Source organism: Taudactylus pleione, unplaced genomic scaffold (assembly GCF_031769625.1).
Source record: "Taudactylus pleione unplaced genomic scaffold, aTauple2 ptg000040l, whole genome shotgun sequence".
NCBI lineage: Eukaryota > Metazoa > Chordata > Amphibia > Anura > Myobatrachidae > Taudactylus > Taudactylus pleione.
Window position 1 is genome coordinate 27,859,793 of NW_028284442.1, and position 26,588 is coordinate 27,886,380.

At 41.5% G+C, this 26,588-nt stretch overlaps 1 protein-coding gene across 4 annotated transcripts; it reads left to right on the forward strand.

The window, feature by feature from the left end:
- Nucleotides 1–12,218: 12,218 nt before the first annotated feature.
- Nucleotides 12,219–22,321, forward strand: HIC1 (HIC ZBTB transcriptional repressor 1). 4 transcript variants are annotated; one of them, XM_088454983.1, is made up of 2 exons: nucleotides 12,219–12,321; nucleotides 18,097–22,321. In XM_088454983.1, exons 1-2 carry the CDS (start codon nucleotides 12,297–12,299, stop codon nucleotides 20,028–20,030), a joined length of 1,959 nt encoding a protein of 652 aa, XP_088311109.1. In that variant the 5' UTR covers nucleotides 12,219–12,296; the 3' UTR covers nucleotides 20,031–22,321. The 4 variants fall into 4 exon arrangements, with proteins under 4 accessions (XP_088311109.1, XP_088311091.1, XP_088311100.1 ...); XM_088454965.1 differs by lacking the exon at nucleotides 12,219–12,321 and adding an exon at nucleotides 13,636–13,962; XM_088454974.1 differs by lacking the exon at nucleotides 12,219–12,321 and adding an exon at nucleotides 14,381–14,458.
- Nucleotides 22,322–26,588: the final 4,267 nt, after the last annotated feature.

The following is a 26,588-nucleotide window of genomic DNA, read 5'->3' on the forward strand; positions in this document are numbered from 1 at the left end:
GTTCTTGTTAAAACTGCTACATTAGGGGCCATTTGGAACTCATGTGCAACTGTGCAACTATGCAATGGTAGGCACGGCATGCATTTCACTTGGCGGGGGTGTCCAATCACCTTTGTCATATATATATATATATATATATATATATATATATATATATATATATATGAAAAGGGTGGGTAGAAGACATGCGCCTAATAGTGTAGTAAATTTAAATAATAGGGTGCACGTGCTCCAAAGTGAATGTGTGTACCAGATAATAATTCTTTAATGCTTATCTGAAAATCCACTCAGGTACTGTAGGTCAGCGGCTGAGATGGATCTGGGGCTCTTGGTACTTTTAGAAACCTTATATGGAGGAGCTCAAATAGAGCCAGATAGAAAGGAACATATAGTGTAGTACTTCCTGGAATTGGTATATGACGCTAATCAAATATTATATGCGTACCAGATAGCATTTGGAAAATAACAACAAAGTACAATAGTTAAGACAAAGTATAAATAAAAAATAGTGCTTATCTGCAAATATCCAAGGTTCTAGGGGAGGCTGGTACAGTGGACCAACGCGTTTCGTCCTGTTGTTCCTATTTTCCCTATCCCTTGTTATGCTGTAATAAATCCCCCTTTTGAAATATCACCACTGATACTGGGTCATTTCTGCTTGATCTTAAGCTCACAAACATACCCATATGAGAAATTGCTGGGGTTGCTAATGGATACTGGAGGAGTGATCAGGAACTTACAACTATATGCTGTTTTCCAAGTGCTATCTGGTACGCATATAATATTTCATTAGCGTCATATACCAATTTCAGGAAGTACTACACTATATGTTCTTTTCTATCTGGCTCCACCATATAAGGTTTCTAAAAGTACCAAGAGCCCCGGGTTCATCTCAACCGCTCACCTACAGTACCTGAGTGGATTTTCAGATAAGCATTAAATAATTATTATTTGGTACGCACATTCACTTTGGAGCACGTACACCCTATTATTAAAATTTACTACACTATTAGGTGCATGTCTTCTACCCCCCCTTTTTCAGATCACCTCAATCCGTTTGCCACATGGAAACACTGAAAGACTGCCGCCACCTTCACCTAAGGATTAGTGTACAGAACTGAAATCTCCACATCCTCCATCTGGGACGTTTACTTGTGCTCTGTCCTAAAACCACTATCTCCACACATTATATATATATATATATATATATATATATATATACACACACACACACACACACACACACAGTTCTTCTCTGGGTAAATCGGCACCAATTTAGAGATTTATTTGGGCAAAATAATAATAGTAACTGTTCCAGTTAACAAAACAGAGCTGGGTTATCATATAATCCAGAAATAGCTCCTGTGGGAGTTTAACTATCAAATAAACAGTTACTATTAACCTAATTAACAGAGATCAGTGATGGTATGGTCTATTATTTACACAGCTGTGCAGGAGGATAGAGAAATCTTCTCATTCTCGCCAGCTAGAGAGTCTGCAAGAAGAAGACATTCTCACAGACTATCTCCGCTGTTCGTCTGCAATTTATTAGACAGCACACTATAACTATATCCGGGGGATATCCCTCTATCCCTAAACATGTCCTATTGAGTCTTTAAATCCCAAATTGAGCTTTCTGACATTTGAAGTGGTATTGGACAGGGTCTGGGGAACAGAAGAGCAAATCTATGCGACTTTATACAGTAAAATCATAAAACATCATGTACTCTGAGCATAACTCAACAGAAGCCACAAACTGTGTGTCATGCTAATAAGTCTGAAACAGCTGTCCATCAGTTGGTGTTATTGGTCTGCAGATTTACTTTAATCTTATGTATGAGTCCCTGCTAGATACAGCTTTGGTAAATCTGTATAGAGATAGTACTGGTGATGAGAAAAGAGAGAGGTCATTTACATAACTCCACCCACCATTCCCTGTGCAGGATTATTCCTAAGAGTCATCGCATGACCTGTGCATCTTTGAATCAGGCCCATATTTTGAGAATATTTGACCATTCACACAGGGCCGGCTCCAGGGGTCTGTGCACCCTGTGCTGGCCCAGTACATAGAACCCTGTAATCGAAATTGGAGGCGTGGCCACATTTCCATAGGCCACGCCTCATGTGTAACATTATTTGGAGACGTGCCTGCATGGCACGCCTCCAAATAACGTCAGGCTGGGGGTAAAGCCCAGCCCTCTGTCACTGGCTGGGCTTCCCCCAGCCCTCTGCCATCAGTGAATGGATGCCGCCCGCATGCGCGCGGGATCCATTCACACTCCAGGGGTCCGGCACCACCACACAGCTGCGGCGGTAGGGGTCCCCAACCTCCCAATTTGACCCTTAGGCCCACGGGTGGAACAGCAGGACAGTACTGTCCTGCTGAAATCGGGATATTGGGGAGGGGTGCGCCCTCTATGCGTGGCGCCCCTGTGTGACCGCATTGGTCGAACACCCCTAGAGCCGGCCCTGATTCACACCAGTCCTTGGTGGAGTTTACAATCTATATTCCCTACACTTGTAAACGCGTACATATATACACTATGGTTTATTTCTTTGTCAGAATCCCATTAACCTACCAGTATGTTTTTGGAATGTGTGAGGTAACCAGAGCACCCCAGAGGAAACTAATGCAAACATGGGGAGAACATAAAAACTCAACACAGATAGATCCTTGCTGAGAATCAAGTCCAAGACCTCAGTGCTGTGAGCAGGATACAAGTCAGGATTTTTCTTGCTAGTATATGGGATGTTCTCAGGAACAAAATTGGGCACAAATGACTCAACAGTAAGGTGCACAGAACGTATCCCCCACCTGCTCAGTCAGGGCACAAGCACGTAGGTATGTTGGTTAGATCGCTTTCTTCTTCTCTCTGGCCCCTTACATCCAACAGGTTCCGCTGTTTCCACTATCATGTAGGTGGTAAGGATGGAAATCGAGTGATGTTTCTTTAGAACCATCGATGAATTAGTTCCAATGGCTGATGGCTAACCCTGTCATGGTAAGAATCCAATGTTTCCTCACCACCACAAGTTCTTTTCAGATGTTCTACCAATGTATCGGTATCAGGAGGGGCAAGGGCAGACAGACAGGTTTGTTTGATTGGTTCCTGTGCCTGAACCCGAGCCCATACATACTGGAGATATGTTCATTTCAGTTAAATACACCTGTATTTAAAACACACATTTTTCATGCCATACCCAGCATTCAAGCTCTCAAACTCACGTACTACACTCAAACAATTAACACAAGGAATTATTTGCTTCTGCATAGGTAGCCTAGTAATTAATTATAACTATAGACCTATATAAGCTGTTTGTAATTGTCAGTTTAAACCATCGTTGTTGGTTATGTACTATCTGCCATTTAACGGAGGTCCGCGAGTGAAACTGTCGCTGGCTATTTGAACGGAGGTCTGTGAGTACAATTGTTGTTGGCTACGAGACATTGTGGCAGGAGGAGCCTTTGCACCATATGCGGCTATCAACATTATTATGCCTTATTACTACTGTTCTTTATCAGCTATCCACGGAGATCTGCAAGCTCATGTATAGCTGACTGTATAATGAATGAGGGGTCTGAAAATGTGCGCATAATCAAGCGATCAGATCCAGTACCTGTAACTACTTATTTTTTTTTATGTGTCTGCATTTTAACTGATTCTAAGTTTACAGTTTGGTCGGAATCAACTAGATGCATGCTAACTAGTTGAATACTGCAGGAGAACCACATATTACTAAACCGGCTTTTATCAATCCACTCCTCTTGAGTGATTGCCTGGAACCCCTATAAAATACTTTGGACTATCTACATGGGCTAAAACCTAATGGTCAGGAATTATTGTTATACCTTCATCTTCAATTTTTAACATTACTTATTATTTATTTTTTTTTTCATTTTATTTTGTTTGTTTACTGTGTATTTTTTATATCTACATTATTGTATATTTATTTATGTTGAACTGTATTTTATTTGTATCTAGGACCCTCTATGTGGCCCAAATGTTATACAAGGATTGACACACTTGAATCTATTATTAGTTAACTAAGTGATCATCAGTTTAGTGCTGACTCTCTCACATCTTTTTATCACTAGAAAATACTGTTGGTTTTATGCAAGTTACTGAAACCATTTTAAATTGTAACCAATTAAGTGAGTTTAGACCTTGCCAGCCTCATACCCTTAATTAAACTACTGGCAAAGCAGCTAGAGAAGCTGAAGGCAATGAAACTAAGCGATTCTGCTTTGCCAGGACCCAAGGGTTTGCAAGGTCTTGCAATTGGATCAAAATACTTTTGGCAACCATGCCACCTGATCCTAAGTTAAAGTCCTATGTGATGTTTTTCTTTCCAACTGACAGAGATTTTAAGAGATGCAAAGAGCTCCTTGTGAGCAAGTTGTCAGCTCAAGTGACACACGAAACTTTGACATGAGACCCACTGGTAATGATGATGAGTCAACTCAGCACACCAGAAGGAAACTTTATGACATTTGGTCAGGCTTAAAATAATTGGCAACATATATTTACATCTCTACCATGAGTCAATTTGATACTGTAAGCATCAATAAAATGGTGGAGGATTATTTTAATGACAATTTCCAAATTAGCAGCTCACACAGTCCTTTTGAATACTGGGAGGAAGAAAAAATCAAATTTGGAGCCTCTAGTACAAACTAACTATGGTTTACTTGAGATGCCCACCTTCCCGTGTGTACTCAGAAAGAATGTTTAGCACAACCAGGAACCTTATGAGTGATTGGCTACTTCCAAAAAATGCATTCATCAACATGAGCTACAAATTCTATGAGGAAGACCTTTGCCACCAACTACAACAAACAAAGACATCTGCATTGGTGGATTCCAGTGGGGATGAACTAATATTGAATGATGAAGTTAATAACAACAGTAATGAGGGTGATGATGAGGATCAGAGCGGTAACTAGGGGTGTGTGGCCTGTGTCACCACACAGATTGCTGAGCTCTGTGGGTGACACCATCGCAGCCCCACAGCCCTTGCTTCTTGCTAGCTGGGTGCCTGGAATGGCACCCTGCAGCCAGGATCACTGCTGCAGTGTTGCCCGAGCATCCTTTAGACTCTCCATATAGGCACCCTGCAGTCTGTGCAGCTGGTCAGACCCTCCTCTGGAAGCTCCAGTCAGTGCTGCACTTAACAGTGCTGCCAGCCCCTCCTGCGCCACATACCATAATGACATCAGTGCTAAGGGGGCGGGCCAATACAGGGCACATTTAAGACCTGTTACAGCTCTGAAGAAGCTAATTACATCTTCCAACTGTAACAATGTTTAACAACACTGTAGCCTTAAGCGCACTGATACAGTAGCTTAGTTTGACCAAACCACCAAGATGTTTTCTTTTGTGTAGGACCAAACAAACCAAGCACTTTAGCCACAAAAGTGGTAGTCCCTGTTGCTGAAGTGTAAATAAGGTACACAAAAATATAATAGTTGCACCCCCTGGCGCCCAGATACCTATAGAGCAGCAAAAATCAATCAAAAATGGTTCTACCCCTAGAACCGTAATATCATAAGGGACTTAATAAAACTTGAAAGATAAATTGCGCTTGTATCTTTTTAAGATATTCTGAGTACTTCCCTTTGTAGTATCCAATTCTTCCTTTTGCTGTTAAATCTTCTCTTGCTCAATATTCATACCATGAAAAAACAAGAAAATTATACCACCATCATGGTGTAGTATTTTCTTAAAAATTCATAACATTTATTTATATATTTTTAAAAATCAGGATCCCACACCTTCCAATGTGTTATAAACGTATCCAACAATTAAAACAAAATGGAAAATTACCAGAAATCCATATATATAGGGCATGTAGATGTTAATGATGGAGGTATCCCGGATTACCTCTAACTGCATCTATATTAGGATCCTCTGGAATCACCCACTACACCAGTAGTTCTGTCACACTAGCAATGCATTTCGGGAGCTTCTTCTCCCTTCCTCAAGGCAGTGTGACAGACAATGTGAACATTCCTCTTTATATACCCTCTATTCTAATTACTTCCAGGTCACAGGTTTAACCCCAAGTAAAAAAAAAAAAAAAATTCTCCTCTTAATTAAACACAATTCAATCTATATTTTAAATAAATCCACTTAGCTGCTGTCACTTTCCTATTCATATTAAAACAATTAATAATACAAAAACTTTGATACAATCCCAGGAAAGTATTATACACACTCCGGACCGGAAGTACGTCACATTCACTTCCGGTTCTCGGCGCGACTTTCCCGTACTCTTTTTAAGAGATGGGGATACAGTCCAGCTTATTTTACCTATCCGCATAGTCCAAGGGATCATTCTGAAACAGCGTCCTTATTGTAAAGACATCAGCTATGTCCTTTCCCCCATGTACTTCCGAGAATTATCATGCTACATCACTTCCAATATCATGCTACATCACTTCCGGTTTCCCTCTTTAAAGCGCAGAGTATTGCACTGACCACATCCTATAGGGGAATATGTCCATAATTTCTCTTAGCTGCCATATTTGTGTAGTTTTTGTAAATTATTGGTTTTCTTTCGATGTACATCTTAAAATAAACATATAGAAAAGTGAATCTTAGGCATTAAAATCACATTACATGTAATACATACAATATATAAAAATATATAATCAGGATGAAATAAATAAATAATTATAAATACTTATTAAAACCATTTTAATTCAAAATCTAGGTTTAACCCATTGGGGGACAAGGTTTTTAATTTAAAAATCCACTTAATTTCTTTCTTAGCTAACATTGCTTCCTCATTTCTATCCCTCCAAGTACTTCTGATATTATCAATAGCCATAAACTGTATAATTTCAAAGCTCTGTTTGTTCTTCCCTCACCTCCATCATTAACATCTACATGCCCTATATATATGGATTTCTGGTAATTTCACATTTTGTTTTAATTGTTGGATACGTTTATAACACATTGGAAGGTGTGTGCACCTGATTTTTAAAAATATATAAATAAATGTTATGAATTTTTAAGAAAATACTACACCATGATGGTGGTATAATTTTCTTGTTTTTTCATGGTATGAATATTGAGCAAGAGAAGATTTAACAGCAAAAGGAAGAATTGGATACTACAAAGGGAAGTACTCAGAATATCTTAAAAAGATACAAGCGCAATTTATCGTTCAAGTTTTATTAAGTCCCTTATGATATTACGGTTCTAGGGGTAGAACCATTTTTGATTGATTTTTGCTGCTCTATAGGTATCTGGGCGCCAGGGGGTGCAACTATTATAATTTTGTGTACCTTATTTACCCTTCAGGAGCATTCCTAGGCTGCCATGTTTAAACATCTAAAAAATAGGGAAGAACAAATTAGGGAGATTTATGGAGAAGACAATTTAGCATTGAGTGACGATAATGTGGAAACAGCAATGAATAAGTTAGAGAAGTTATTATTAAAAGAGAACAGGCTATGGTGGGAGGTGGTCACTCTAGAAAAATATATTTCAGACCAGATTATCCCAAAAGGGTTGAGACTTAAGAAATTACCATCCTTTGATGATGCCAATGAGTGTTTTAAGGATGAATGGACCAGAACGTTGGAAACCTGTTCTATGTGGTCAGAGGCAATACTCTGCGCTTTAAAGAGGGAAACCGGAAGTGATGTAGCGTGATATTGGAAGAGGCTTTCGTTCCAAATTCCCGGAAGTACATGGGGGAAAGGACATAGCTGATGTCTTTACAATAAGGACGCTGTTTCAGAATTATCCCTTGGACTATGCGGATAGGTAAAATAAGCTGGACTGTATCCCCATCTCTTAGAAAGAGTACGGGAAAGTCGCGCCGAGAACCGAAAGTGAACGTGACGTACTTCCGGTCCGGCGCGTGTATAATATTTTGCTGGGATTGTATCAAAGTTTTTGTATTATTGATTGTTTTAATATGAATAGGAAAGTGACAGCAGCTAAGTGGATTTATTTAAAATATAGATTGAATTGTGTTTAATTAAGAGGAGATTTTTTTTTTTTTTTTTTACTTGGGGTTAAACCTATGACCTGGAAGTAATTAGAATAGAGGGTATATAAAGAGGAATGTTCACATTGTCTGTCACACTGCCTTGAGGAAGGGAGAAGAAGCTCCCGAAACGCGTTCCTAGTGTGACAGAACTACTGGTGTAGTGGGTGATTCCAGAGGATCCTAATATAGATGCAATTAGAGGTAATCCGGAATACCTCCATCATTAACATCTACATGCCCTATATATATGGATTTCTGGTCATTTCCCATTTTGTTTTAATTGTTGGATATGTTTATAATACATTGGAAGGTGTGTGCACCTGATTTTTAAAAATATATAAATAAATGTTATGAATTTTTAAGAAAATACTACACCATGATGGTGGTATAATTTTCTTGTTTTTTCATGGTATGAATATTGAGCAAGAGAAGATTTAACAGCAAAAGGAAGAATTGGATACTACAAAGGGAAGTACTCAGAATATCTTAAAAAGATACAAGCGCAATTTATCTTTCAAGTTTTATTAAGTCCCTGTTGCTGAAGTGCTTGGTTTGTTAAACTGTGCATGTCCTTCTAATATACAACATAATGGTGGATGAGAGGGCACAAGGACAGTTCATCGTGTGCCACTTTTCATTGAGGGCTTTGCCAAGAATGTGTGTGTTTGACAGGCAGCTAATATTACTGTTCTTTACTGGGGTTTTTGGCCTCAAATCAAAATTGTATTAATACAAAACAAAATTCTGCCCACATGAAGACAAGGTTACAAGTCTCCATGTGATTGTCACCACTATGCTCCCATACAATGTATGTCAATAGTGATGGCGACAGTATGAATACTTGTATACTCTTATAAAGAAGTTAGTGGATTATCTCAGCTAAACCAAATTTATGGTAATACTAATAGGTGCCCTCTGGTAATATGACTCTCTTTTATATGAATCCTTATTGATTAATTAACTAATCCCTCCACCTCCAATTTCCTGCATTGGCCTGAGGCCTGTGACTTGCTGGTTAGAGAAGTTTGTTTTTAATTTGCTTATTAATTTATTATCTTTTCGACTAGGCTATTACTTTGGTTTGAATCACCTGTATTGGCCTGAGGCCTGTGATATGCTGATTAGAGAATTGTGTTGGTAACATATTTCTACTAGACTTTTACTTTAAGGCAGTGGTGCTAAGAGGAGGGGGGGGCGGGTACCAATTACCCAGGCTCAGGTCTGATGGAGGTGTCTGGCGGGGGTCTGGGTCCGCCGCTTGCCTGCCCCCCCTCCTCCTTTTTTACCTACCAGCGGCTTCTGCCTGTCAGTCAGGGGCGTATCTAAAATTGGTGCAGGGTGTGCGGGGAACACGGACCCCTGGGTCCGGGGGGGTCCCGCACCGCACAGCCTGCACCTATAATATTACTTACCTCTCCTGAGTCCCACGTCGGTGCGGGTGTCCAGCGCTGTAAAACGACTGGAAAATGGCCGCGGCAGCCATTTTCCCATCGTTTGCGTATGCGCAGTACAGTCTATAACTCCAGTGCTGGCCGCGCACAGCTCAGTGCGCTGCCGGCCATTGGGCGGAGAGGAGGGGGCCCGTGTCGGAGACTGCACACTGGCCCCCTCCTCTCTAGAAATGCCCCTGCTCTCAGTGTCTCCCTAGCCCAGCACATACTACGGTGGGTGTAGGGGGGTTGCTGCCGCATAGCAGCAGCAGCAGTCCCCTCTGCCTGTGCAGGATGGAGCGCAGCGATTGCACTGATTGCTCTTTCCCTGACCCTGCTTTTAGGCTATTACGGGCACAGCTGATTTTAGAGGCACTGCTCTCTACCGCCCTGCTTTTAGACTACTAGTTCTTGATTAATTAAAACATTCTATAGGGTTGTATAGTTTATTAAACTGCCATCCTGTCTGATACTGCAGTGCCACTACTGTATGTTTCATTCATTCAGCTGCAAGTGAGATGTGACTGACGTGCATATGGCTGAATCGTCCGTAGATGCGTGCTCTCAGCTCCGACACATGCGCAGTTGCTAAAAATCGCAAGAACCATCCACCAAGCAGACTTTGGTGCAACTCTGACTCACCCACTAAGAGCTACTTAAAATTCTCTATTGCCTCCTATATTACCTCGAATCCTGGCAGGCTCTAATTTCCCAGTCATCTCTGTGAGTATATAAAGATTACCAGCAATTCAAATGGAAAAGCCTTTGTTAACATTATTTTACAAGAACATAGCTATATCAAATAGTGACTTGTGGGGAAAGAATTGTCCTATCTTATGCCAAACACAGGCAATGACTTTATGGTGTATGTGTATAATCGCTGGATAAGATATTTTCTATATAGTTGCTAATAATAGACCATATGTTGTCAGGATCCTCCTACCGTCACCTGGCTTTATTACAGCGATGTGTGGAAGCAGAGGTGAACCTTCATTCAATATTGGACTTCATCCCTGTAAATGTGTTTCATTCAAACTATTGCATTTAATTATGTGTTCTCTGGAGATGGGATATTATATAAAGTTCATCCTGGGTTGCATATCCACCTCCGAGGGCTCCTAATTGAATACAAATTTTGAATTAATTAAAAGTCAGGCAGCTAAATTGCAGCAAGCTGGATCCCCTGATCCTCTCCCTGTAATTCCGAGCTGGGATAATCTGACAAATGAAGTTGGCACATCGTTTTGTGGTTTGGGGAATGGAAAGATGAACAGCTGGAATTCAACTCGAGGGCTTCACGGAGTCTATCCAAAGGCCGCCTCTATCTCTCTGCCCTTCTCCCCCTTCTTCTAGTCGGTCTGAAGTCATCCTGTTCACAAACCAATTTCACCACTGTTTAGTTAAAAAGTTATTTGAAATAACAACATCATTAGAGAACATCTAGCTGACAATATCTCTATGGCTCTATGCACATATATGGGGCTAGCGAGACTGACTCCATACTAGTAATGCCTGGGTGTGGACAGCTAGCATTTTACTCTGCTATAGTCTATTTCAAATTAAATATATCTTTATTTATCTATCTCTAAACACAGTGTGTGTATGTGTGTATGTGTGTACATAGTATGGATTGTAGCAATAATTAAAGCTAATATATATATATATATATACATACACAAAGGGGCATATTCAATTAGCCGCGGGGTTTACCCGTGCTTGATGGGATTCAATTAGCGGGGATTCCACGCACGGGTGTCCCTGAGACCCCGCGCGCGAGTCCCCTCTGTTTGATTTTACCTCGCACCTCATGTAGGTGTGAGGTAAAATCGGCGTGAGGCCGCCCTATTCGGCCTCGCGCGAGCAATATTAACACACTGATTCCGCAGTTCTCGCGGAATCAGTGTGTTCTCTCATGGAAGTCCTGTTTTTTGGACGCGGGGAAAAAGCTATTCTATTGAATAGCTTTACCCCGCGCCGCGGGACTTTCACCCATCAATTACTCGCGGGAGAGGTCCCGCGGGTATTTGAATATGCCCCAACATGTGCAACTACTAAAGCTATCACACACACTCTTAAACACCCTCAATCTTTTGAGCTGTGTGTGAACTCCTGTCTCTGCAGCTGATGTATTGGCCAGTGTCTTTAGACTGTTGTAGTTGCAATCCTTCAAGACCCACTACTTCAGCTAAGCCTTCCAGCTCCCATTCTAATTTGCTGCAACATGCTCCTTCCTCCCTGTTTACCCCATCTGTGTCACACCTGTTTGTCTGCCCCTCCCCTTTAGAATGTAAGCTCTTACGAGCAGGGCCTCTACCCTCTTGTGCTTCTCCTTACTTTACTTTCACCCACTTCTTACCCCCCCACCAGGGCACCTAACACTTGGTTGCTTACGCTCTGTAGCATATCTAGGTATTATGGTCACTTATGTAGCAATGTATATTATCCATGTCCTTGTCCTATATTGTATTGTACTGTAAGTCGCTTGTCACATTGTTTATGTACTTTATAAGGCGCTGCAGAACACTTGTGGCACCATAGAAATAAAGGATAATAATAAAAACATTGTTGCCCCCTTGACTGAAGTTTCGGAGAGAGAGTCTGGACATAATGTACCCGGCTCAGCCTCTGACACCCATCAGCAGGGCAGTGCTGGTTGTCCTGGGTATGTGATAAGACAGAGTAGCTCGCGGTGTTGGCCACAAGGGGGCAGTATGAGAGCAGGGGAAGGAGGACAGCAGCGCAGCGGAGAGCTGTGTGTCTGACAGCAGAGCCCTGCAAGTACCAGCAGCAGAGAGGCAGAAGAAGAGGAGCAGGGGAAGACTGACCAGGAGAACACCATCCTGGGAACACCTCTATCGGGGAATGGGTTTCAGAGAAGATCCCCAAGGTATGTCTCATCAGCTTATACCTGCCTGAGTAATCACAGTTCAGTTACTGGAATAACAGTGCACCTTAGGAAGCAAGTATCCGCAGAAAGGACCAGGAGGTGGCACCTCCTCTCTTAGGTGACAGTAGACTGCAGCAGCACATTGGATCACAGTGCTCCATTATCTTAATGAGATCTGTAGTGGTTTCCGAGTCACTAACAGCACCATGCTTCCGCTATATGCACAGGGACAGCACTGAACCCTGCCACCATAGAGATGTATGCAGAGGGACAGCACTGATCCCTGCAACATAGTCAGAGAAATGTATGAGAAGAGACAGCACTGAGCTCTGTCACAGTAATCGTAGAGATCTATCCACAGGGACAGTACTGATCCCTGTCATCAATGCGCTAGAGATGTATGCACAGGGACAGCACTGACCCTTGCCACCATAGCGCTAGAAATGTATGCACAGGGACAGCACTGATCCCTGCCACCATAGCGCTAGTAATGTAACACAGGGTTGGGACGGTACTGATCCCTGCCACCATAGAGCTATGAATGTATGCACAGGGACAGCACTGACCCTTGCCACCATAGCGCTAGAGATGTATGCACAGGGACAGCACTGACCCCTGCCACCATAGCGCTAGAAATGTATGCACAGGGGAACAGAAGTCATCGCTGCCACCACAGTCATAGAGATGTATGCACAGGAATAGCACTGATGCTTGCCACCATAGCGCTAGATGTATACACAGGACTAGCTCTGATCCCTGCCACCTTAGCCATTGAGATGTATGCACAGGTACAGCACCACTGATCCTTGCCGCCATAGTCATAGAGGTATATGTGCTGTGTTTTACAAATGTTACTGCTTGTGTTGCGCTTTGTATAGCAATGATTGTTATTGTATAGTGAGAATACACGGGACTATTCCGGGTGTTATTTATTTATATGTAACCTAACCTAGAATAGAATGATCAGTGAGAATTATATGCATATATAAGTGATTCTTTGGAAATACTCGGTGCTGCTATGTGAAGACAACGCTGCATGCAGCCTTAGGGGAGGATTCCTCCTCTGAAGTGACCGGCACATCCTCTGCTGAGTTATCCATGATTGAGTGGGGGTCTCCGGGGGGCTCTGTGCTGTGAGCCCTGTATAGGCACAGAGTACTGACACTCGTGTGGAGGGACAGACAGGTCTGCTGGGGGAAATAAGGGCGACTGTCTCTTTAAGAAGAAGTTTCGATGTGTGTGAAGTTCAAGTTGGGGTCACTCGAAGTTCCTGCCCTGGATTTTACCTTGTAGTTTAATATAGCTACACATCACATGGGGCGCTAACAGCCTCAGCTCACATAGAGAGTCCTTTATCTCCCCAACATTATTGCCTGAGCACAACCCAAAATAGCAGAGGAAATTGCTCAAATAAAATCAGAGGAAACCGGTGCAGCAGGGCCCAGCACGAATTAGGCAGAGGGAGCCTGTGCCATTTTACAAATTAATAGGGGGAAAGGAGGGTTGGCAGAGGATCCCAGTAAGGCTGGCATGGTGGATGGGAGGCTGGCAGCTGGAGAGTGATCCTCACAACGCCCTGCGAGATCCTGGGGATGGTCACTCACACAGACATCAGCTGCCCGGACACCACTGGGCTACCAGGTAACGGGGGGCTGCTGCTCACAGGGTGGGGGGCAGGAAACCATTTAGGGACCATCATCTAGTAGAGAGTTTCAAGAACTGGAAAAAAGTTTCTTATTCTAATCAGGGCGATCAGGAGCCTCAGCAAACAGAGAAGTAGTGATAGGAAATCAGTGCTATGGGCAAGATTCATGACAGCACCTGGGGTCTGACCAGCGATGGTGACAGCTGGAGCTGCAGACACCAACAGCGAATTATATAATCACTCTAATTTGGGACATAGCTTCGCTAATACGCTTACAACTAAAATATGTACTTATTTAAACAATTCATTTGAGAGTAGACACGTTATCCTTGTCTGTATAATATATATGTCTGGCAGATTGTTGCATTGCTAATGAAGAGAGGGAAAGGTGTGATTAGGGAGTATGGCAGTGATGACAGCTATCAGTAGATAGATACAGTACATCACACATCGCTGCAGACGGCTGAGTGCAGCCACATCACAGATCTCACTGTAAGTAATGGTCCAGCTCACCTACTTGTTCTGATCTGCTCCTACCTACACCCTGTGCTGTATGCTGCTGAGCTGTCTGTCTCTATAATGCTTCTGTACAACTTGGGCAGTCCCAGCCCAGCAGCTGCTTCCAATAACACCAGTCCCTGCTACATTACAGCCCTTAATCCTTCCTTGCTGTAGGGATCTTTATGGCGGTGCATGGAAGGGGTTAATGCGGGTGGCCTTCTAGTGATTTTACACTTTCACCTTTCCTAAAAATGACATGTGTCCCATCTGACTGTCACATCCTACCCTATAAGCTGCGGCATCACATCCATTACACAGCAGATGTGCACCCCCCTAGCCCAGGCTGTGTGCGGACTTGTGCAGGAATATATCTGCTAACCATCTGTGGAAATGATCAATATTGACCAGGTTGTTGTTTGTCACCTATTCTGTGACCAGGGAGAAGAATAGGACCATGGCTGATTTCATTATATAACTTATACAATGTCCTGCGCCTCTGTAATATGTCATAGAGATCATACAGCTAATTGCACGTATGCTGTGACAGCTGCAGGTACCGTCTAGATGCAGAAATGTAACATGGAGGTTACTATAACATTGCTCACAAACTCCTCCAATCCCTTTCTTTTTTCGCTATGCACTTGCTGAAATCATAATCACCAGCCGAAGGCTGCTCTATAATCTGTTCCCAAAAGTATCTTTATTTTCATTATAGCTGTCATTTTATGTACATCTCATGCAGCAACATTTGCGCATCAATTGTTAGAGGAAAAAATGGTGTGTAAATACAAAACAAATGACTGTATAGGTACAATAGAAACCTGTTCAAACAGACATATATATATATATATATAAACACATCTGTTTGAACACATTTTATTGTATCTACAGACATTAGTTTTGAATTTGACTCATATATATATAAAACATAGTATATACTTATTCAATTATTTTATCAGCAACTATTTACTACAAAATTGTGTTTTACTACAATAAAATAAAATTCCAGATAATTTATTGCACTGATCCCATTGTTCGCTCTGACATTTACTAAACATTACTACAATCTCATATTTTCAAATATTTAAATAAATGTTTCAGCTCTTGAAATTATAATTATTATTAGTACAATTTGACATGGGAACGAAATGTTTTATTTTCTTTATTTTTAATTGAAAGCAGAGCTAATTAAATAATAACAATAATAATTAATATGCTTGCGCAATAGAACATAATTTTTCGTTAAAAAATAAATTAAATAGTTTCGTTAATACAATCGACATTTGTTTCAAAAACATTTCCAAAGACATCTGCGGGTCTAAACCAGATGTAACATAAATAAATAAATACATAAATAAATAAATAACCCAACCTGCTATTTTTCCCATTATAGAACATGGTAATAATATTAGTAAAGCATCAATCTGCTAATGATTGACGAATCCCGTTTAGTTCTGCTGGGTACATTGGTGGCAGAGATCTTCTGTCCTAATTAATATTGTCCTAAAAAAAAATTAATAAACTATATGAACTCTCTTCGCTATAGTTTGTTACTGGGCTAAAAGAAGGACAGCTGCTATTACTAAGCCCCCTACTCAGAGTCTGATCTACCTGTTTCCTCTGTCCTCTCACTGTCCCCCTCCTGCACCTTCTTATCAGATCAATAACCCAGAAGGAATCGGTTTTATTCTGAGCCGTAAATCGTTTCTCTGTACCCCCAGCTCATTACAGGCAGGAGAACCTGGGGGATTACATGAGGCTGATCTTACAAATTGCTCCCAGCCAAGGGACTAGCTGTCTGTGGGTCCTGGGGGAAAGCGCTCAGATGACTGGTCATTTTGGACAGGGACAGAAATTATTAATCCCGACATCCCCAGTGTAACGAACCACAACTCTTAAAAAAAAACTCTTAAACTTCTTAACACCTCATTATCTCTGACTACTAGATTTTACAGGCTGTGCAAGTGACATGACATGAGAATGTCATGCCACTTGTAATACTGGGGCCAGTCTCATATTTTATTATACAACTGCAATGTTTCTAGTCACACAACTAAACAAACCCCATGAGGGCTTAATAAATATTGGGTGTATTTTATATATATATATAGACTCACACAAACAAAAAAGTGTAAAGGGAAGAAGGAAAGTGTAGACACTCCTGTGACATATATCCATAGACATACAGTATATGCAATGAATATATACATTGTATAGATATATGGGTGGAGGAGGGGCCTGGTGCAGTGAGGAAGTTGCAGCTCTGTATCGGGGACACCTGTCAGACGATAGGAAGGGGGTGTGATGTGGGGGTGATGGCTGTCTGAATGATGGTTCCTGATATGGGGTTTTGCAGCTGGGAGCAGAAAGGGTGATGTCATTTTCTTAATGCCTACGAGGGCTTGTAGCCACCCCCATCCCCATATTAGCAGGGAATAAAAGCTGGATGTATAGAGGCTCAGGTGGCACAGACGCGATGAGGAGGAAAGGCTGGGAGCTGCCGCTGCTTCGGCCTCACACTGACAGCAGCAGGATATCTGTCATACTGCACGGTGCCTCCTGCCAGCCAGGTACTCAGCGCTGTACCGATCTTAACACCTTTCCACAGCAACTGCTTGCAAGATAAAATAAAGAAAAATAAGACAATCTATTTTTATTACCTCCATACTTAGAATCCTGAGATGCATCAATTTTAAGACGACTTTCTGCTAAGAGCAAATAAAGTGGATTATTGGATATATTTTAGACATATTTTGGTAGTGTGTATCGGTTCTAGATGACTTTATGAAACGATCCGATGTGGCTTTGTGTAGGTTTCCAGAGCTCAGTCTTGTTCCATCACTGTGGTTGTTGTATTGTATTAGAATAAGAATGGCTTGCTCTAGATGTGACGCCTGTAGACCTGTGCTGTGTAACTGACAGGGGCAGTGTCATTAACTCCACTCTATATGGGGACTCCCACCATTCGGGGTTATCCAGTATAGATCACATTATTATCTTTCTTCTGCTGTGAAGGCGACTTGCTGAGACTGATATCTAGATAACAAGGACTGCAGCTGGGAGAAGGCATTTAGGAGAATTAGATCAGTGCTAAAAATATGCCAATATAAATGATGTGATTATACACCCAGACAAGACCCAAGCTGGCTTACAGACAATGGCTGGGGTGCTGTTTAATGCACATTATTCATCCAATCGTACAACCATAACAATTTGGGATTAAATACATGAGATTCCTGCAACCTGTGGTTCATCAATTGCTGTGGAACTACAGATCTCAGCATGCAGCCTTTGGCAGGGAATGCTGGGACAGTTGGACTTGTAGCTTTATAACAGATACAAAACTTTTTTAAGCCTGTATATTGCTAGCAGTGGTGTTTCAGTTTATCAAAGACAAGTTTAGTATGACTTGTCCATACTGCAGGTAATCATGGTGCTTGACGGTTTTTATTAATATGGCCAGAATGCAAACACAAAAACTTTTTTTTTCACATAATAAAAATAATAATAATTATTATTATTATTTTAAATAATTTTGCGCTATTATATTGTATAATAATTTCACTATCACCTAAAATGCAATTGTGCCATTTGTAATCCTGACTCATGATGTGTCTGTGTTTCTGAAGGTGGACAATTGAACACAATGCTGGATACTATGGAGGTACCAAGTCATTCGAGACAACTTCTCCTGCAGCTGAACAGCCAGCGGACTAAAGGTTTCCTGTGTGATGTGATCATTGTGGTACAGAACGCCCTGTTCAGGGCACACAAGAACATTTTAGCTGCTAGTAGCGTCTACTTGAAGTCATTGGTTGTTCATGATAACTTAATCAACCTAGATCACGAGATGGTCAGTCCCAGCATTTTCAGGATTGTCCTGGACTTCATTTATACAGGGAGACTTGGAGATGCAGAACCAACCAGTGAGCAGCTCTTTGGGGCTGTGCTGGCAGCTGCCAGCTACCTCCAGATCTCTGACCTAGTGTCCCTATGCAAGAAGAAGCTGAAGAGAAATGGGAAATACTGTCATGTAAGGACAGCTGGCTACCCAGGTTATGGCAGCCTTGGAAGGGGTTTAAGAGCAACAACCCCTGTCATTCAGTCATGCTTCTCTTCAACTCCAAGACCAGTAGACATACCACCAGGTGAGCCTGTCAATGCCATAAACACACACTGTGGCGAGCTCTATGCTTCAGTATCTCAGGGGAATCAGTTGCACCAGCATGGACTTTGCCCACCAGAAAGGCATTGCTCTCCATTGTGCGGGCTGGATCTCTCCAAGAAAAGCCCAAGCCGCCCTTCCGCTCAGCACCTCTCGGATGGACTCAGTGCAGGTGACAGTAGAGAGCCCTCTATTCCTGGAAGAAAGGACAGCCCTCCAGTAAGTGCCAGTGTCCTTACTAACTCTAGCTCCTATAAAGGCCAAAGGGATGCCTACCAGAAGCTGGACAATAGTGGCACATCACCACTTCCACACCCAGAGCAATTTAGAAACAATATTTCCAGTATTGCCCATAGGGATCTGATGTTTGAATGGATGAAGCCTGAGCCAATGGGGAACTATGTGGATGAAAGTGACAGAGAAAAAGACTTGGACAGAGAGGAGAAAGGTGAGAGTTCTCCTTTATCTCAGCAGCCCAGATATCCCAGCTTCGAGAGTAATGAGCCAGATGATGATAAAAGTACCAGCGAAGACACTGGGAGCAGCGGGGACCCATCTCCCTCTGCCAACCTAGAGAGATACCATTGCAACCATCCATATGAGCCTGAGAGCTATGGAGACAATCTATATGTCTGCATCCCTTGTGGGAAAGGATTTCCTAGCAGTGAGCAACTCAATGCCCACGTGGAAGCACACAATGAGGAGGAGCTGTACCACAAGGATAGCATGGACCCACCAGTTCCCTTCCTAGACAAGTCTAGCCAAAGTTTGGGAGATATCATCCGACCCTATCGGTGCTCATCCTGCGATAAATCCTACAAAGACCCAGCCACCCTTCGGCAGCATGAGAAGACTCATTGGCTCACTCGCCCTTACCCATGTAGCATTTGCGGGAAGAAGTTCACCCAGAGGGGCACGATGACACGTCACATGAGAAGCCACCTAGGCCTCAAACCATTTGCTTGTGATGCTTGCGGCATGCGCTTCACCCGTCAATACCGTCTAACAGAGCACATGAGAATCCATTCTGGCGAAAAGCCCTATGAGTGCCAGGTGTGCGGGGGTAAGTTTGCTCAGCAGAGAAACCTCATTAGCCACATGAAGATGCACAGCACTGGACCAGATGGGAAGCCCAAGCTGGACTTTTCTGACAGCGTCTATGCCATGGCCAAATTCACTGCAGATCACCTGGGCTTGAAGCAAGAGAAAGCCGCTGAAATCCTTTCCCACACCTCACACTTCCTCAATGACCCCAAAACTATAGAAAGCCTTTACCCTTTGGCCAAATTCACTGCAGAGCACTTGGGTCTAACCCAAGACAAAGCAGCTGAGGTATTGTCCCAGAGTCAGCACCTGGGCAGCGATAGCAGAATCATTGACCGGTTCTCTTCACCCTAACAGCATCTGAACCAAAAACATGAGATCCACCAGGGACTATACAGACATTATATGACCATAGAGCCCAATTTGCAAATTCTTCACTCCACTGTACATCCTGGGCCTCTACCAGATGAAAGCCAAAGACAAACTGAACAAGTGAATCCCTGGGTGACCAGGAGGACAAGCGCACTTTGGCAAAGCACTTTCAGAGGGACTTGTGCAAAGGCCCTGGTGCACTATTCCACAGGAGAAGTGAGTCCATATATATATCCCTCCACCATGTACTCAACCTTTCTTCTGCCCAAAGGTAGCAGGGAGAGTTGCTGCTTATTGTTTCATGAATGGTGGGCATTTGTGTATATTATTGTTTTCATGGAGTTTTTTTGTATTGCGAGGACAATCAGATGCAGAAATCAGTATTTCCCAGACGTAACTATGCAATATAAAATGCCCTGAAATTATGTGAAGCTAGGGTGCCAGATGTTCTAGTTAACACAGAGCAGACGCCTAACAAAGAATGCCACTTCTAGCGCAACATGCGTAAAAGTTGACCTTGACTTACACTTAAACTAGAGACAATGAATTGGGGTGATAATGTGAACATAATGCACTTATTCTGCTTGTCCCTGGACATTATGTGTCTGAACATTTTTTATTAACCCTATGCATCTCGGTAGCCCAAATTGCCAGCAATTTTTAAATGGTTTTCTACTTAAAAAATATATATATTATTCAGTGCCAAGTATATACGGAAAACTTCTTATAACATTTCTAAAGAATAATAATGACTCAGTAGCCAGTGTGCTATTCAATCTTAACGCCTTCACTGAGCCACAACAAAGCATTCCAAGTCATGAGCTAATCATCCCCAATTTACTGTCACTGGAAGTCAAGCAACTGGTATCTAATGTGTGCCAAAGAGACACTCCTGATGTTCTACATTGTAGCACTTTGATCCTGATGTGAGCAGAACCAAAAATACCAAAAATAAGTTTAATGTGCCTAGTACCTAAGTGTATGACACTGTGCAGAGGGTGTGAGCTGCAGGTGGGAAGGGGGCGCTGTGAATTGCCTCAGGTCTGCCCACACTCAGTACATACTGTAGACATCAGCTGTGGGTGTATGTTCCCAGAAGCTTCCCTCTCCAGTCACGATTTCCCCAATCTTCCTTGCCCACACTTTTTTGAGGCAAAAGCACCAAATGTTTGGATGTATGATGAAAGAGCTTGTGTGATGTGGGAATACTGATTTGTGCTTTCTGCACAGTGTATTATATGAATATTTTTGTATTATATTGAAGAAATGAGGTCCCTTGCATCCACCGTGGTGTTTGGAGACTATTGTGCCTTAGTCATTATACCACTTGATGCCCATTAGGGCACGTTGTTAACTGTTTCTTGAAACAAGAGCAGCAAGCCTCTGGATCAGTAGAGGTTAAATGCTGTTACAGTGCTTTACCGCAATGAGCTCAGGTTTCAGGAATAAGGAGCTGAGCATCTATGCTTTATTACATTTAAACGGGAGCTGGCAAGTGCAATCCCCTATTGCCTCCATAACCCAATGCCACACCAAAGACATTACATTGGATCACTGTCAACTAGCATAACCAAACCAACCCCTACCTTCATGGTAGTATGCTCTATGCTGAGACCAAAGTCTTCCTGAAGGAGCCAACACAAAATCCCCTGAGGGGAGGGGAACAAGAGCTGTTTATGTGTTATTGTAAAATATGCTGACTATAGATAGGCAATTATCCAACATAATAGGGTGTGCCAACTGTAAGGATGTGAGTACCTGCATAGCCTGTCCACTCTTCAGCTAGCGGTAAAGAACTAACTAGAAGTACAATGATGGAATTGTAGTCCCAGAGCTACTGATTGTCAGCTTCTGATGAAAAGTCAGGAATAGAAAGAGTTGTGTTTTCACTAGAGATGTGCGGGTTCGGTTTTATTCGGTTCTTAACACCAAATGATCACAAGTTTGGATTAGTTCAGATTTATCCCATTGGCTATCCAAAACACGTGAGAGTCAGATGGCCAATTAGATGCCGAACTGCTCATCTCTAGTTTTCACAGGTCATGTGAGGTTTAATGGCACAGATTAGGAAACATTTGCTTTGTATTCTATGCAATTTCTCTTCCTCATGTCAAATGTATTGATGAATGGGACCAGGTCACCAATCACACATGCTAGATTGTATACTGGTGATGAGCAGAGACCATACAATAAATACACCAGAACATATTGGATTGTTGCTGTTCTCGATTAAATAAATTATAGATTAAACATTGTGTCCTATATCTCTTAAACCAGTCCTCGTGTAATCCTTGGTAGAACTGATTATTTGTGGTTACAGCAGCTACCGAAGGCATCAGTGTTTCCAGTAGTTAGTATCTTCTACACCAGTGTTTCCCACATCCAGTCCTCATGCTCCCTCAACAGTTCATGTTTTCTGGATTTCTGTCTCTGGAAATAGGTAGGATAATTACTGATCCAGCCAAGTAGACTAATTACAACCATTATGGGGAGATGTATCAAAATCTTCTAAAGAGGATAAGTGAAGAAGTTTCCCTAGGCAACCAATTAAATTCTACCTATCATTTATCTAGTGCATGTTATGAAATGATAGCTAGAAGGTGATTGGTTGCTATGTTGAACTTCTCCTGCTGGCCCGTTTAGAAGGTGTGATACTGTACCTCTCCTCTAAGTCACCCCTGCATGATTAAAGAAATCTGAAAACATGAGCTGTTGGGGGTGTGAGAGGGACGAATTTGTGGAAACACTGTTCTAGACTGTACTTCTCACAGGTAATGTTCAATCCACAAACTTGTTCAAGACTTTCCCTTTACTGTATGTACTAACCATTTGCCCTGTATTGTATTGTCCTGTTGCTTTTATCACCAAATAGTCTATATCCAAAATGGTTGATCATTACACTTACCTCAAACATAGGTAAACTGTCCACTATATATTAGTTATTTATAAGACCCATCAGTTTGAATAGTGTGATAATATCTAGCTTAAGTTTTCCCTGTTGCTAATGACCCTGCACTGAATTAGTGCATGTAGTATTAAAGATACATTTAATGTTGCTTACTACAAGGAGATTATTGCAGTTGGAAAAAGTGGGGTGAGCTGGAGCAGATCATTATTGAGCTGTTCAAATACATTTCGTTGGAAGGTCCTTGTCCAGGTGTCAGCCCATAGCCAAATACTTGGAATGCTGTTTGATGTACTTGCTTGAAAATCATGATCTCAGCCTAACAGCCTTATTTAAAGTGAAATGAAAAGCAAAAACAAAACAAAGAGGCTTGTCTTGCTGTGGATATCAGATAAGATTACTTAGTTCAAGGGCAGACAACCTGTGGCACTCCAGCTGCTGCGGAACTACATATCCTAGTGTGCCCTGCCACAGTTTTACTGTTAGGACATGCTAATACTGTGGCAGAACATACCGGTATGTGTAGTTCCACAGCAGCTGGATTTCCACAGGTTGCCTACCTCTGACTTAGCTTATCATTCAGAGGTTGCTCAGTGGATGCTGTCATATTTTGTTGAAGTCCAACATCTTCAGTTACTAATTTGGATCCATAAGTAATGCCATATTAGCAGTATTAATTCTATAGTAAATTCTAATCACAAAATGTACTCTTAGACAATCCGAATTAAGACCATCTATTGTAATATCACGTTTTGCTGTGTTTGCAGCACAGTGACTTTAAAAGGCATCTTAGAGGCAAAACTTATAAAAAGTGAAAGTGTAAAACGTATGCAAGTTACTAGCATAGATCCAAAGTATGACCACCACATACAAACTGACCTTCTAATTTGATCCCTTCCACCCAGTACAAAATAATCTGCTTCTGATTTCCCCATTTAATTTACTGTTATGACTACCAAATCCAATTACTTATTGATGCCTTACACCTCAGAACCCCTCCCCCAATTCTCCTATACATCACAAATGACCTCAGCACAGATAAATACAATGACATATTGAGTAGAGCGTTTTGTACTAGGGGGGAGTGATCATGTTGGGGGCTCTGTATGCAGAAAATAAATGGTTACTTCTACTAATAACATTATATTGAAATATTTACTTTTTCTGATAACAATGAATAAGTAAAGAAAAAAACTCAATTTTGTGTTACTAAAATATGTATTCAGAATTAAGACCCATTTAAATTTGTGCACACATTTCAGACCATAAATAGTGAATAAAGAAAATACACAAGTATAAATTAGAACTGCACCGTTTCTGAAATAAGACACAAGTTCATTACTTCTATTGCTCAAAGGGGCAAATCAGAAATTTAAACAACTCATTAGCCATTAGCTTTGAGCTATTACAAGTCAGATAATAGGGGATATTTATGTACAAAATCCCCAGCGTTACTACAACGAATGCTTGCTAGGACTAAGTGCTGCCATTATGCCAGGTTATTGTGTCTCTCCTACATACCCCATTACTAAGCTTTCCCCTTTCATCACATGGATGTGCAAGGGAATAGCAATTTGCTCTACACTGAGAGATACAATTGCTAATTATTTAATTTACAAAATTAAAACGAATAAATTCTCCTTAATGATGACTGTTATAATTTCAGTGAAACGTATGAGCATTGCTAATAGTTTCAAATTAGTTGTAGTTTTGTTCTCAGTATCTCCTATTCAATACGGTTTTATATGTAGTAGTGGTTCTATGGGGACTGGCTTGAGAACTAACAGCACATAGATTATCTCTATATGGCAATATACAATGAATGTACAATGATACATTGGGAACATCAGCAAGTCCAGGCATTTGACTACAGTAGGAAATAGACACCTGCCCCGGAGAGCTGTAACTGCCTTAGTTATATCCTGTACATTATAAGTACTCCCTGGGTGATAGATCAGTTTTATAAAGACTCAACAACCTCAAACAAGGACCCAACTGATCAATTACAACAACACATGCTCTTCTACAGACCGATATAACTCACATACAGTAAGAAGTGTAACAAGGACCATAATACAGCGCATAGGAAACCAAAACGTTTGTTTTTTTTTGCGGTTTGTAATGCTATTTTGGGGTGTTAGAACGGACAATGAAGAAGGTGTTTGACCAGATAAAAATATATATTTTCTTTAAAACGAAAATGACTGAAATGATTATACAAAAAAACCGTGATTGCTCTTCTCAAAACCAGCGCATTATTTGCGCTACATATACGTTATGATGTCCCAGTTTCACATTTTACCAATGATAACACACTAGTCATTTATCAAATCTCAGGGGTCTTGTTTGTGTTAATAAACCAGATCTCTAGGGATTAACATTTTTAAGTCAACATCCTTGATACCAGATTGACTGAAATTAGCTCTAAAAGCAAGAAATGAATCTATTAGTAAACGGAATACAATTTAAATAAAGTGATAACGTATTTACTATCTTAATTACATTTAAAAAGGGTTTGTGATCATGGGTTATTTTTAATTAGTCCATAATTCTATATTCTACATCTTACAGCAGCTTTTGGTCAAATTTTTCAGTTGTTGAACTACAAGTCCCAGCATGCCACGCCTTGCTGGAATGCAACAACTGGAAGTAAAGCGTCAGGTTGCTAGCTCTGATTGCGGAATTTTATTTTTTTTTGCGCGCCGTGCGCTTTTACGCATATGAAAGTTTTGGTGCAGACGGGAGGTTAGGGGCTGCAGTGGAGGACCAGCACGGACAGCCTCTTATCTGGAGACTATCTGAAGCTTGGGAGTAGCGGCTGCTCAATGTCACATCTCATATGTCATGCAGGAGGCGAGAGAGGAAAAGCTCTGAGCCAGGACTTGGCATGAGCAGGACGTCCTGCATTGTGTGACAAACAATGGAAAGAAATATTTGAAAAAGAGCAGATTCTACCAAAGTGAGGATGTTCAGCTGGATCCAGAGAGGGAGAGCAGAGAGGCAGCACTGGGTACTCCCCATCCCATGGAGGAGGGGAGAGACGGACGTAGCTCAGGGTGTACAGGAAGACAGACTAATATGCTGGAGTGGGAGATTTAACCTACACCATGCCAAAATAGTGACCACAGTAGCATTATTATATGCTATACAGTATTGGATATGATACTAGAGTGGAGCTGTTGCCCATAGCAACAAATCAGATTTGAGCTATTATCTTCTATAGGGTGCTAGATAAATGTTAAGTAGAATCTGGTTGCTATGGGCAACACCTCCACTTCTATAAACCCACATTTTAATATATTTCCCCCAAATAATTAAAGTCCAGTAAAATATAATAACTCAATGTATATGGATGAGTAGGTGACACTGTAAAGGCTAAATGTGGGGTTATGTGCTAATAGACAGCAGTTAGAAAAGTTTGTTTAAGGAAACTTAAATAATTGGGCTATGTGGAGTGTGAAAAATATAATTAGACTAAGGGCCGTTTTCAATTAGAAGCGAAAAGCCGAGATCGGTGAAGAAGTATCGCTGATTGTGACTTTTTGCCTGTCGGAAACTTATCTCCGTATTCAATTCCATCCGCTTTTCTCATACGCGGAAAGTCAATGCAATGTAATAGGCGAAAAAGATTCGCC